General features: G+C 48.3%; 1 protein-coding gene across 4 annotated transcripts in view; it reads left to right on the forward strand.

Moving 5' to 3' along the window:
• RILPL1 (Rab interacting lysosomal protein like 1) overlaps positions 1–13,435 on the forward strand; it is a 43,041-nt gene that overhangs the window by 13,231 nt on the left and 16,375 nt on the right. For all 4 annotated transcript variants that reach the window (XM_055404468.2, XM_055404470.2, XM_055404471.2 and 1 more), the window contains exons 3-4: positions 2,799–2,917; positions 3,555–3,776. In XM_055404468.2, coding sequence (XP_055260443.1) covers positions 2,799–2,917; positions 3,555–3,776 — 341 coding nt within the window. The remainder of the gene's footprint in view (positions 1–2,798; positions 2,918–3,554; positions 3,777–13,435) is intronic.

Below are 13,435 nucleotides of genomic sequence, written 5' to 3' on the forward strand. Positions count from 1 at the left end.
ACTCTTTGCGACCCCATGGATTGCAGCACACCAGGCTCCTGTGTACTCCACTGTCTCCCAGAATTTGCTCAAATTCATGTTCATTAAATCAGTGATGCTATCTAACCATCTCATCCTCTGCGGCCCCCTTCTCCTTTTGTGTTCAATCTTTCCCAGCATCAGAGTCTTTTCCAATGAATCAGACCTTTGCATCAGGTGACCAAAGTATTGGAGCTTCACCTTCAACATCAGTCCTTCCATTGAATGTTCAGGGTTGTTTTCCTTTAGGATTGACTGGTTTGATATCCTTGCAGTCCAAGGGACTCTCAAGAGTCTTCTCCAGCACCACAATTTGAAAGCATCACTTCTTCGGCGCTCAGCCTTCTTTATGGTCCAACTCTCACATCCATACATGACTGCTGGAAAAACCATAGCGTTGACTAGACGGACCTTTGTTGGCAAAGTGATGTCTCTGCTTTTTAATACTCTGTCTAGAATCCTGAACAGTGCCTGAATCCTGAATCCTGATAGTGCCACTCATCAGCTGTGTGACCTTGTTTAAGTTCACTAGCTACTGTGCACCGCTGTTTCAACTGCACAATGGGGACAGCAGGATTCCTACTTTGTAAAGTATTCTGAGGATAGAATGAGCTAAGCTCTGTTTATATCAGCATCTTCTATAAGGAGACTCTGAGATGAGGATGTTCCTCTGCAGGTGATTTATTAAGGAAGTGCCCCCTAGAAAAGACTCTTGGGGGAAGTGGAGGGATCAGGACAGGGAAAGGAGGAATCCAAATAAAGTCCGTCCAGGGCAGCGAGCTCTGGAGTGTAAGTTATACCTAAGAGTCTCCCTGTCCTTGGACACAAGGGTGCACTTTCTTTTTTTTTAAATATTTTTATTTACTTATTTATTTGGGTGCACTGGTTCTTAGTTTCGGCATTTGGGATCTTCGATATTCATTGCAGCAAGCAGGATCTTTAGTTGCGGCATGTAGGATCTAGTTCCTTGACCAGGGATCGAACCCACGCTCCCTGCATTGTGAATATGGAGTCTTAGCCACTGGAGAACCAGGGAAGTCCCCTGAATGTCTCGTTAATTTAGCTCCCAGAGTCTTGAATTGCTGGGTGACTTAAATAATTGCTCAGATGGTAAAGAATCCTTTACCAAGGCAGGAGGCACAGGAGACACAGGTTGGATCCCTGGGTTGGGAAGATCCCCTGGAGAAGGAAATGACAACCCACTCCAGTATTCTTGCCTGGGAAATCCCATGGGCAGAGGAGTCTGGCAGGCTACAATCCATGGTTGCAAAAAGGTGGACACAACTGAGGGAGTAACAACACAACTCCCGGCTTTTACCTATGTCTGTGAATCTCTTCAAAACACTTAACCTTTTAGTTTTTCAAACCACTTCTCCAGCACTCTTGGACTCTGTCTTAGCAGAGCGTTTGGAGCAGGGAGAACTGGTATTTCTAAAATGACACTTGGAGACCCTCACTCTGTGCCAGGCCTATTGTGAGTACTTCACGCAGATTAACAGATGCAGCCTCACAACAGCCCCCCAGATGGGGCCAGCACATGACCCCCATTTGCAAGTCAGAAAACAGGCACCAGGTCAGCTGCGAATGAGTCCAAGTATCCTAGCCCCAGACTCCCAGCCCTTGACCATTTGCTCTCTGACTGCTCCATCCTACAGCCACCAATACCCATGAAGGTGACGGATGGCGAGTTCCCTGGTGGCTAGTGGTTAGGATTCTGGACCTTCACTGCCATGGCCCGGGTTCAATCCCCAGCCTGGGAACTGAGATCCTGCAAGCCATGCGGTGTGGCAAAAAAAAAATCCTTTCTTTGGGAATTCCCTGGTGGTCCAGTGGTTAGGACGGGATGCTTTCACTCTGGTGGCCTAGGTTCAGTCCCTGGTTGGGGAACTCAGATGTAGGTGGGTCCCAAATACAGATTTCCTTTCTTTGGATCTTGTGCTCCCCTGCCCCCATCCCACTTTAGTCCTACTCATCTGATTTGCCCCGCCGAGGATTAAATTGATTGAGCTAAGCCCCTGATACTCCTGCCCCAGGGCTTTGCAGGATGGGGGCTCAGAGAGCAGACAGCAAATGTTTTCATGGCTTTTTCACAGACTCTGCCTGATTTCAGCCCCCCTCCCCTCCACAGACAGAGATACACACACATACTCGCTCTTGCATTGTGTCTAAGGTGTGTTTTTTCTGGCAATGTTAGTCATGTCTTCTTGTTCCACTACCCCAGGCCCAGGTCCCACCTCACAGCAGTTGCCCAGGAGATTTGAGAGAGAGATACCCAGTGCCCAGAACCCTCAGATGGCCCTGTGATTCCCCATCAGCAGTCTGGGGGCCTGACAGTCAGGACTCCAGCTGAAGCGTATCCTTTGAGGAGCAGGGAGTGTCTGGAGAAGTAACTGACTGTCAGTTTCAAATGGAGCTGGTAGTCGCTGTTTTTCACTGCTGTGTACCATTCCATTGCCTGTTACTCTCAAGGTTTATCTATTCGTCCTACTATTGATGGACATTTTGGAAGTTTCCAGTGTGGGGCTATTACAAATAAGGCTGCTATGAACATTTATAAAATATTTCTTTATTTAGCGTTGCCAGGTCTTAGTTGCAGCATGCAAATTCTTTGTCGCAAAATGGAAATGTGAGTTCTAGTTCCTTGAGCAGGGATCCAACCCACACCACCAGCATTGGGAGTGCAGAGTCTTAGCCACTGGACCACCAGGGAAATCCCTGCCGATGGTTTAAGCAGGGGAGGGAGGTAGACTCACCTGCTGGTCCCTCTCGCCCCTCTGTAGGCATGTCAGAGCGGGAACGGCAGGTGATGAAGAAGCTGAAGGAGGTGGTGGACAAACAGCGAGATGAGATCCGTGCCAAGGATCGGGAGCTGGGGCTGAAGAATGAGGATGTTGAGGCGGTAAGTGCTGAGCCCTGCCTGACATGTTCACCCCTGGCCAGTAGGTACCAGCAAGGGACTCCATCCTCCCCTCCGAAAGCTCCCCTTCTCCTGCTCGGTCTCACACCATGGGCCCCATGGCTTGCGGGGCCCAGCCCTGAAACAGTCGCCATGGGTAGGACCCTCAGCCAAGTCTTCACTGGAACAGTAGGAGGGAACATGGCAATGCCCAGGGACCTGACTGTTGACACACACTGAGGAAGTTCCAGGGCCTGGTCAGCCTTTTTCTGACCCTGAGGCTTCCTCCAGCTCACCCCTTTCATGCCCTGGCATTGTCCCGGCCCCTCCAAGAACCTATACTTTGTCTCTGCTTAAATTACAAAAAGACACCCCTTTCTCAAAGCGTGTTACTTCCATCTGTTGGGAAATTGTCATAATATACTAACAAGACACTTATCTTCCACCTGTCATAAAATTGTAAATACATAAATTGCCCGTCTCTGGCATCAACGGAGTTGTAAGAATGTGAACAAATTTCAAGCAAATCAAAGCGTCTACAGTATGAATGGCATGCCTGTAGACGGTTTGCCCTTGTTCAGTGCACAACATGAGCTACTGTATGTGGCAGCCTCGTCCAGTGGGCTTTCTCTCTCTGCAGCTGCAGCAGCAGCAGACCCGGCTGATGAAGATCAACCACGACCTCCGGCATCGCGTCACAGTGGTAGAGGCCCAGGGGAAGGCCCTGATTGAACAGAAGGTAGAACTGGAGGCAGATCTGCAAACTAAGGAGCAGGAGATGGGCAGCCTGCGGGCGGAACTTGGGAAGCTGCGAGAGAGGCTGCAAGGTGAACTTAACCAAAATGGAGAAGAGGAGCCTGTGGTGAGTGGGAAGCTGGCCTCTGTAGGCTGGCCCGAGGTGGGCCAGGCTGCCTTGCTATTGCAGTTACACTTGAGGGAAATGGGAGGCCCAGAGAGAGCCAGCTTCTGGCTAGGAGAAACACAGCTGGGCAGAGGTGGTGCTGGGCCTGGAACCCAGGACTCCCAGCATTCTAGCCCAGGGTATCCAACTCGGTGGTTGTTACTGGGCATCTGCTGTTCATTCATTCATTCAAATAATTACTGACTATGTTGTAGGCATGGGGGATAAAATGGAGACCTGGTTCCTCTCCACATGGGGCTTACAGCTAGTATGAGAGACAGACATTAGACAGATAATCACATAATATACCATGCATGCATGCGTGCTCTGTTGCTTCAGTTGTGTCTGACTGTTTGCGACCCTGTGGACTGTAGCCCGCCAGGCTCTTCTGTCCATGGAATTCTCCAGGCAAGAATACTAGAGGCGGTTGCCATGCCCTCCTTTAGGGGATCTTTCCGGCCTAGGGATTAAACCTGCCCTTCCTGCCTCTCCTGCAATTGCAGGCAGGTTCTTTACCCACTGAGCCACCTGAGAAGTCCTAATATACCATATGACCCAGCAGTTCCACTTCTAGGTATATGTCCAAGAAAACTAAAGATATGTGTCCACCTAAAGACTTGTACATGGGGATTATCCCTGGTGGTCCAGTGGTTGGGAGAATGCCTTCCAATGCAGGAGACAATGCAGGACTTCAATCCCTGGTCAGGGGACTGAGGTTCCACATGCCACAGGGCAACTAAACCTGTGTGGTGCAACTACTGAGCCTGGAGCCCATGTGCCACATCTAAAGAAGCCCATCTGCTTCATCTAAGACCCAACACAGCCAAATAAATAAATATATTTTTAGAAAGACCTGTACACAAATGTTCATAGCAGCACTAGTCTCAACAGCCAAAAGGCGGAAACAACCTAGATGTCCATCAGCTGGTGACTAGATAAACTAAATATGGTCTGTCCACACCGTGGAATATTATTCAGCCATAAAAAGGAATGGAATACTGAGACATGCTACAATTTGGATGAACCTCAAAAACATGCTAAGTGAAAGTAGCCAGACAAAAGGCCACATATTGTGAGTCATTTGTTTGAAATATCCAGAATAGGCAAATCCATAGAGAGAGAAAGAAGATTGATGGCTGCAGAGACTGGGAGAGGGGAGAATGCGGTGTGACTTCTAATGGGTACAGGGTTTCTTTTGAGGGTGATGGAAATGTTTCTGGAATTAGATAATGGTGATAGTGGCACAGCCTTGAATGCACTAAAATGTATTCTAATTTTTATATTTCAAAAGAGTGGATTTTATGGTATGTGAATTATATCCCTAAAAGCAAACCAGTGATTTATGTTAAAGGAGAGCCATTGTGCCAGAATGCCCCAACTGCATGGACTCCAGAACCAGTCTGCTTTGGTTCATATCTAGCCTATTCTATACTACTGCCATGACTTTAGAAAATTATCTAGCCTCTTCGCATCTCAGTTTTCTCATGTCTAAAATGGGAATACAAGGGAGTTCCCTGGTGGCCTTGTGATTAGGATTTGGCATTTTCATTGCAGTGGCCTGAGTTCAATCCCTGGTCGGAAAACAGATCTTACAAGTTGCATGGTTTGGAGAGAAAAAAAAAGGAATACTAATAAGAGTACTTACTCCCAGATTGCTATTATGAGAATTAAATGAGTTAGTTCATTTAGAGTGTTAGCTATGATCATTACCATGATAATCTGAGGGAGTCAAAAAGGCTTTGCCAAGGAGGTGATAGAAAGAATGAGAGTGAACTTGGTGAAGGGGGTGGCTGTACAAAGGCCCCGTGTCAGGGGAAATTGCAGTGCAGTCAAGGAAGAATAAGAAAGAAAGGGTGAGGGACTTCCCTGGTGGTCCAGTGGTTAGGACTCTGCCCTTCAAATGCAGGGGGCAAGGGTTCGATCCCTGGTTGGGGAACTAAGAGCCCACATACCACATGGCGCAGCCAAAAGAAAAAAGGTCAGGATGGCTGGTGTGCAAGCTGATGGGGAGGGAGAGGGTCTGAATGAGGTCAGAGAGGTTGGCAGGGGCCAGTGCTCCAGAGTGGAGTTTGGCTTTTATCTGCAAACACTGTGCTGAGCGCTGTGGAGGTTTGAGGAGCTTATAGCCCAGTGCAGGAGACAGTCTTGGACACCAGCAGCCACACTCAAGGTGGGAGGGGATTGTCTTAGCACTAAGAAGTTGTCTCAGTCTGGGTTCCCTCGAAGCAGAGCTTGAGAAGAGAAATGTGGGCAGAAGGTTAATTGGGGAGGTGATTGATCGCAAAGACCAGAGAACTGAGACAGGGAAGGAGGAAAAGGGAATTTGAGGGTGTGTCATTGCGGTCACTATGAGGAAGTCCAGTCCCTCTGGGACCTCAGAGAAGACCTCCCAGAACAGTCTTTCTGGAGGAGAAAGTCTTAGAGCAATGATCTACAAATGCCTGTCCCCAGTTACTAAGGGGAGGTAGGGTCCCCAGGGGTGTTATCCCTCCCAATACTCCCAGGCAGAATTTGTGGAGCAGAAACTGGGGGAGAAATGGAAAGACAGAGCACTTCGCTGGTGGTCCAGTGGCTAAGATTCCAAGCTCCCAATCCAGGGGGCCTGAGTTTGATGCCTGCTCAGGGAACTAGATCCTGCATGCCGCAACTAAGATCCCACATGTAGCAACTAACACCCAGTGCAGAAGTAAATATTTTAAAAAAAAATGGAAAGACATTCGGTGGGTGCTCGAGGTGGGGCCCTGCCCACATGAATGGAACCACACCACAGCTGCAGCGGAAATCCGGGTGGGCCCAGTATGTGACCCAGGGCACCAAAGGTATCTCCCACGTAGAGGTGCCCCTGGGATATTCCAGGAACATAGAGATGGGGCAGTTAATCCTGATGGGGGTGGCATGGAGTTTCATGGGCCAGCTGTTGCTTCAGCTGAATGTCAGTGATAATAATGCTAAGATTTTGATAGACAGATGTAGAAGATGGATATACTGTTTCAGAAAAGTGTAATGAACTGTTAGAGAAAAGCTCAGAGCTTCCCATTTCTTCCACCGGATATTTTTTTTGACTTCCAGTTTGCAGGCACTGTGCTGGTCTCTTGGGTTCCAGGTGAGGGAGGTAAGATAGACGGGCTTTCCATCAGGCTGGCTCAAGTCCCAGCAGAGTCATTAAGGATCTTGTGAATTTGGGCCATACACTCCTAGGTTCTTTGAAGGACAAGAACCTCTGAGATATAGATAGGGAGGAAGAGAGAGAAGTCTTAAAAGGGAAACTGGAGTAGAATCTTCTTTTGGCTACAGGTGACAAAAGCTTAACTTAAAATGGTTCAAGGATTAAAAAAAAAAAAAAGGAATTTGGGATTGTGTAACTAAAAGCTTTGCGTTAATGATGGCTTCAGGTATAGCTGGTTCCAGGTGCCCTAATGATGCTGGCAGGAGTTTGTTTTAGTCCTTCTTTCTGTGTTGGTGTCATTCTCAAGCAACCTCTTGCCATATAGTGGCCGCTAGTACTCAACCAGTTTTGCATCGCCAGTGGAAAGAAATTGCGTCTTTCTCAAATTTTCAGCAAAAGTCTCAGGAACCTTCTCATTACCTCACCTGAATCAATCATTGTGGTCTGAGGTCTAGATTATACATATTGTCCATTTCTGAGCACATAGCTATCCATAATGGTGCCAATCTAAGCCACATGCTCAGAGAGTAAGAAAGAGGAGTTTCTCCAGAGGAAAACTGCCGTGACTCAGCCCAGAGATGTGCAGGCCAGGCAGGACAACAGCTGTTGTCAGTGTCAGAGAGTCAGGGTTGAGAATGCCACACACAAAACTCTGAGCAGTGAAGGATGTGGATTCTGTCACAGGGTTTCAGCAGGGGAGTGACAGGATCAGCTCTGAGTTTATATGGAGGAGACGATGGCAGCCATGGCTCTCAGGAGCGCTTGGCAGTAATCCAGGCAAGAAAGGTGAGGGCTGGACCAAGTCGATAGCCTTGGGAAGGAGGGGAGGAGCCAGCAGGCGAAGCTTGGGGTGGGCCCTCCCTCCCATCTCCCCTGGATCCCCCTTTCAGCCTTCTGAGCCCCGCGAGAGCTCAGGCTCTGTCTCTGGCTGGTCCAAACCTGAGTCCTGAGGACATCACCCCTAGCCACAAGACTCTGAGCCCTGCTCCAGATCTCTTTCGGACAAGGACACTTCACACCTCCTTGGCCTGGCTGCCAGTAGGTTTCAGTTTCCTTCCTGGCTCCACGGAGGTGGGGCAGAAACAGAAGAGTAAAATCCAGTAGCAGTTATGACTAACCCACTAAGCTTCTCTGCAGCGTCTGTTCCTGAACTCAGGGCGTCTTCTGGAGGCTTGACACCGTCCCTTGGAGCTGAGTGGCGTTCAGGATGCTTGTCACTCAAACAGGGAAGCTGTGGGTAGTGGTGGCTTCGTCACCTGCTGCCATGTGACTTGGGGCCCATCCATCTCTTTGGTAATAGGTTCTTATCTGAAAAATGAGGGACATGAGCTTGACTTGACTCAGTAGATCTAAAAGTTAGCATGGCTGTCACTAAAAGGAACAAAATGGGGTCATTTGTAGAGACATGGATGGACCTAGAATCTGTCATACAGAGCGAAGTAAGTCAGAAAGAGAAAACAAATGTCATATATTAACGCATATATGTGGAATCTAGAAAAATGGACAGATGAACCTATTTCCAAGGCAAGAATAGAGACACAGAGGTAGAGAACAGACATGTCGACACAGGGTGGGACAAGGGGAGGGTGGGACAAAATTGGGAGATGAGGACTGACATATATACACTACCATGTGTGAAACAGATAGCTAGTGGGAAGCTGCTGTGTAGCACAGGGAGCTCAGCTCGGTGCTCTGTGATGCCTAGATGGGTGGGATGGGAGTGCTGGGAGAGGGTCCAGGAGGGAGGGGTTGTATGTGTACATACAGCTGATTCCCTTCACTGTACAGCAGAAACCAACACAATATTGTAAAGCAATTATACTCCAATATAAAAAAGTTAGCGTGGCTGGATAGAGAGTGGTGATCAGAGAAGGGCACAGTAAATTCTGAGTGGAGAGGAGACGGCCATGCAGGGCTTCAAGGCCTTGAGAAGGGTCTGTGAGCTGGGTAGGATGTCCGGGGATGGAATGTGGGGTAGGAGGAACAGCATAAGCCAGACTAGAGACTGTGCAGGGTGAGGCTGGGGTGGTGGTTAGTCCTGGTACCAGATCAGTGAGGGAAGATGGGAGCTGTGCAGGGATCCAGAGCCGGGGAGGAATCCATTCTTTTTTTTTTTAAACTTTTATCAGAGTATGTACCGTGCTGTGCTTAATTGCTTAGTTGTGTCCAGCTCTTTGCGACCCCATGGACCATAGCCCGCCAGGCTCCTCTGTCCATGTGGATTCTCCAGGCAAGAATACTGGAGTAGATTTCCATGCCCTCCCCCAGGGGATCTTCCAGCCCAGGGATAGAACCCAGGTCTCCCGCATTGCAGGCGGATTCTTTACCAGCTGAGCCACCAGGGAAGCCCTTAATGGAGTATAGGTGCTTTACAATATTGTGTTAGTTTCTGCTGTACAGCAGAGTGAACCAACTATATGCATACATGGATCCCCCGCCTTTTTTTAAATCTCCTTCCCATTTAGGTCACCACAGAGCATTGAGCTATACAGTATGTCCTTATTTATCTATTTTATACATAGTATCACTAGTGTATATATGTCAATCCCAATTTCCCAATTCATCCCGAACTCCACCCCATCCCCCTCAGTATCCACCTGTTTGTTCTCTGTGTCTCCATTTCTGCTTTACAAGTAAGATCATCTGTACCATTTTTCTAGAGTCCACAAATACGTGCTAATATACGATATTTTTCTTTTTCTGTCTCACTTAACTCTGTATGACAGACTCTAGTTCCAGCCACATCTCTACAAATGAGCCTGTCTCATTCCTTTTTATGGCTGAGTAATATTCCTTTGTGTATATGTATCACATCTTCTTTATCCATTCCTGTGTTGATGGACATTTGGGTTGCTTCCGTGTCCTAGTGTGGTAGTGAACACTGGGGTGCATGTATCTTTTTGAATTATGGCCTCCCCTGGGTTTATGCCCAGAGGAATCTGTTCTTAACATTGCCTCTTGATTCATATGATTCTTTCTGAGATGTTATTGCTGTCATTTCAGTGTGATCTCCAGTAAGCAGGTCTCTTTATATATTTTTATAACATATTTATTGAGAAATAATTCACATGGTATTCAATCCAGCCATTTAAAGTGTACAGATAATTTTTTTTTATTTTTTGGCCATGCCATGTGGCATCTTAGTTCCCCATCCAGGGATCAAACCCACACCTGCTGCATTAGAAGCACAAAGTCATTTAAAATAATAATAATAATAATATTTATTTATTTATTTAGCTGTGCAGGGTCTTAGTTGCAGCATGTGGGATCTAGTCCCCTGACCAGGGATCAAACCTAGGTCCCTTGCATTGGGAGCTCATGGTCTTAGCCACTGGACCATCAGGGAAGTCCCAGAAGGGCAAAGTCTTATCCACAGGACTTCCTGTCAGGAAGTCCCCAGGTCAGTGGTTTTTAGTATTAAATATATTCACTCTATTGTGTGATCGTCACCACTATCTAGAACGTTTCCATCAGCCCAGAAAGAAACCCCCTACGCATTAGCAGTCACTCCCCATCTCCCTGCCCCCAGCCCCTGGCAACCACTCATTGTCTTTCTGTTTCTGTGGATTTGCCTCTTCTGGACATTTCGTTGAAATGGACTCGTGCACCATGTGATCCTGACTACCTTCTTACTCAGCATGTTTTCTAGTTCATCCAGCTTCTCATAGTTTAACTGATGGTTGTCCTGCCTTTGACAGTTGGACATATAAACCCTTAAGAAAATGAAGTTGGCTTCTTGTCTAAAGGACTTTATATAAAACCACTAAGAAAACGTAAAGTTAATAGTACCTCCTTGATGTCAGTGTCTCTGCCTTTTAAGTTCTGATTTCTTAGTAAGTTGGGGGGGGGCGGTTTCTGTTTGTTTGTTTGTTCACTTTTTGTGTTGGAGTATAGCTGATTAACAATGTGGTGATGGTGTCAGGCACACAGTAAAGTGACTCAGCCATACCTGTACATGTATCCATTCTCCCCCAAACTCCCCTCCCATTCAGGCTGCCACATGACATAAGGCAAAGTTCCTTGTGCCACACTGTAGGTCCTTGTTGGTTATCCATTTTAAATACAGCAGCGTGTACATGTTGATCCCAAACTCCCTAACTATCCCTTCCCGTCATCCTTCTCCCCTGGTAACTGTAAGTTCCTTTTCTAAGTCTGTGAGTCTGTTTCTAGTTGTTTGTTTTTAAGTGTACAGGAAGAGCAGAGAAGGGCCTGATGGCTGGCCTGTGAACCAGGGTTTTGTGTGCTGAATTTGTCCATGGTAGCCTGGAGCTACCAAGGGTGACCAGAGCACAGTCATTCCCCATTGCTGGGCCGGGGCGGCTCAGAAGTATGTTCCAGGGGCCTTGGGAGCACAGGAAGTGATCTTGCTGGACCGAGGCAGTAGTGGGGTGGGGGAAGCATGCCCAGGGGGCCAGGCCTCAGGATGGAGGGCCCTGATGGAGGGTATTGCCTCCCTAAGGCCTCTGGACAGGCCCCATTGCTTGTTGGCTGATCTCCTGGGCCTCCCTGCGGAGTACCTGGGGCCTCAGGCATCTCCCTCAAGCTGTGCCCAGAGAGCCTCAGGGGACCACAGACAATCCGCGATAACCCGAGCCACCTCTGTGGTCCCTCATGGGGTAAGTCTAGAAGGCTCACTGCTGATTGACCTGATTGCCATGTTGGGAAGAGCCTTGGTCATGTCTCTCAAGGACTGGGCTTCCCAGGGCACTGAAGCAGTGCCTGGTGGCCTCCGGAAAAGCTGAAGCCCCAATCTCATCCTCTTCTGCACTTTCAGATGGCAGTCCCAGAAGTCAGGACTTTTTTTCCCACACCTGTCTTGGCATCCCTCAAGCTCTAAGGGGATCAGGTTGCTCCTCTGATAAAAGAGCTATCTTTTCGCCAAAGAACTCAGGTTCTGAGCAAGCCCTTTGGTGTCTAGGGTGAGGACAACCCATGAAGGTGAGCAGGGAATTACCATACCTTGAAAGCCTGTATTCGTAGGAATGCCCTGATGTAGGGGTGGGAAGAGCCCTTAGAAATAGGAATAGGTTTTTTAGGGCTCAGTGGGGAAACAGGCGCCCAGAAAGGAGCATACAGCTTGCCCAGAGCCCTCTGGGAAAGTGAGGGGTTGAGAACCCTCCTGAAGGGCTTTATGTCTTCCCCAGGCATGTGGTCATCTGTCGGTTGGCACTTCCCAGAGACAGAAAGAGGCAGGGGACTTGCCCAGTGAATGTAAGAGCCTGGCTTGTTTGAGGAAGGAGGGGCTGGGTGGGAGTGTGTTAGCCTGAGATTTCTGTCTACAGCCTTTAACACCCATGGGATCTAGGCAGAGAAGGAAAGAGGGGAGGTGAGTGTGCAGCCATAGAAATAGCACATAAAAGGACGCAGCTGCTACACAGCACCAGCCCAGTGTTGCCATGCAGACTCCATGTGACCTAGTTTTCCAATTTTTTTCCCAAAAGGAAACCCTAAACCCAAACTTTAATGTGAAATCTCCTGATCTAAAACAATTGTTTACTACTTCAGAGGAGTTTTAGAACACAGACTCAAATAAAAGGGGGGTAGGGTAGAAGTGGGGCCACTGGGGTGGGCCCAGAGTTCTTGGTGAACTCCTACACATCCCTCAAAACCCTGTGCACAGAGATCACATTTGCAGTAACATCTTCTGTGGTTCTCCTCAGAATTGGTGTCCTTGCACCTTTCATTATGTTATCTTATAAATTTCTGTTTGTGTGTATCTTTCCTCCACCTCCACCTGTCTGATTCGTCTCATTAGCTCAGTGGCCAGCAGGCACAAAGTTGGTGCTCAGTCATATTAAGTGAATATTAGACCTGGGTTTGATCCCTGGGTTGGGCAGATCCCCTGGAGAAGGGAATGGCAACACATTCCTGTCTTCTTGCCTGGAAAATCCATGGACAGAGGAGCCTGGCAGGCTACAGTCCATGGGGTTGCAAAGAGTTGGACACAACTGAGCGACTAACACACATACACTCACACCTCCGAGGATGCTCTGTGCTTAGCCTGGTCAGAGGAAGACCAGAGACTGGCATTAGTGAGTGCCTGCTGTGTGTTCAGCAACTGTTCTACATGATCTTGGGTAGAGGGTATTGTCTGAATGTATGGTCATCAGGTGGTCCAAGGAGCAGCCCCAAAGGCTCTGCAGAGGGAGTTAAACACTGAAGATGGACTTCCCTGGTGGTCTAGTGATTAAGACTCCATGCTTCCAATGCCGGGGGTGCAGGTCTGATCCCTAGTTGAGGAGCTAAGATCCCACGTGCCAGTGGTACAGCCAAAAAAAAAAAAAACCCATTGAAGATGTACCCTGAGAACACAGTCCTTTGAAGGTGTGGCATCAGGAAACACCTTAGAGTGCCTTCTTGGGATGTTAATTCCTCCATTTCCTCCCCCAGTTCTTGGGTAGGAAGAGGCCCCACTCAGCGGCCCAGCCGGCTGGGGTGGGCGGCGTGTGTCAGG

The sequence above is a fragment of the Moschus berezovskii genome, chromosome 19, assembly GCF_049115385.1.
Source record: "Moschus berezovskii isolate FMDL1 chromosome 19, NW_MosBer_1.0, whole genome shotgun sequence".
Classification (NCBI taxonomy): Eukaryota; Metazoa; Chordata; class Mammalia; order Artiodactyla; family Moschidae; genus Moschus; species Moschus berezovskii.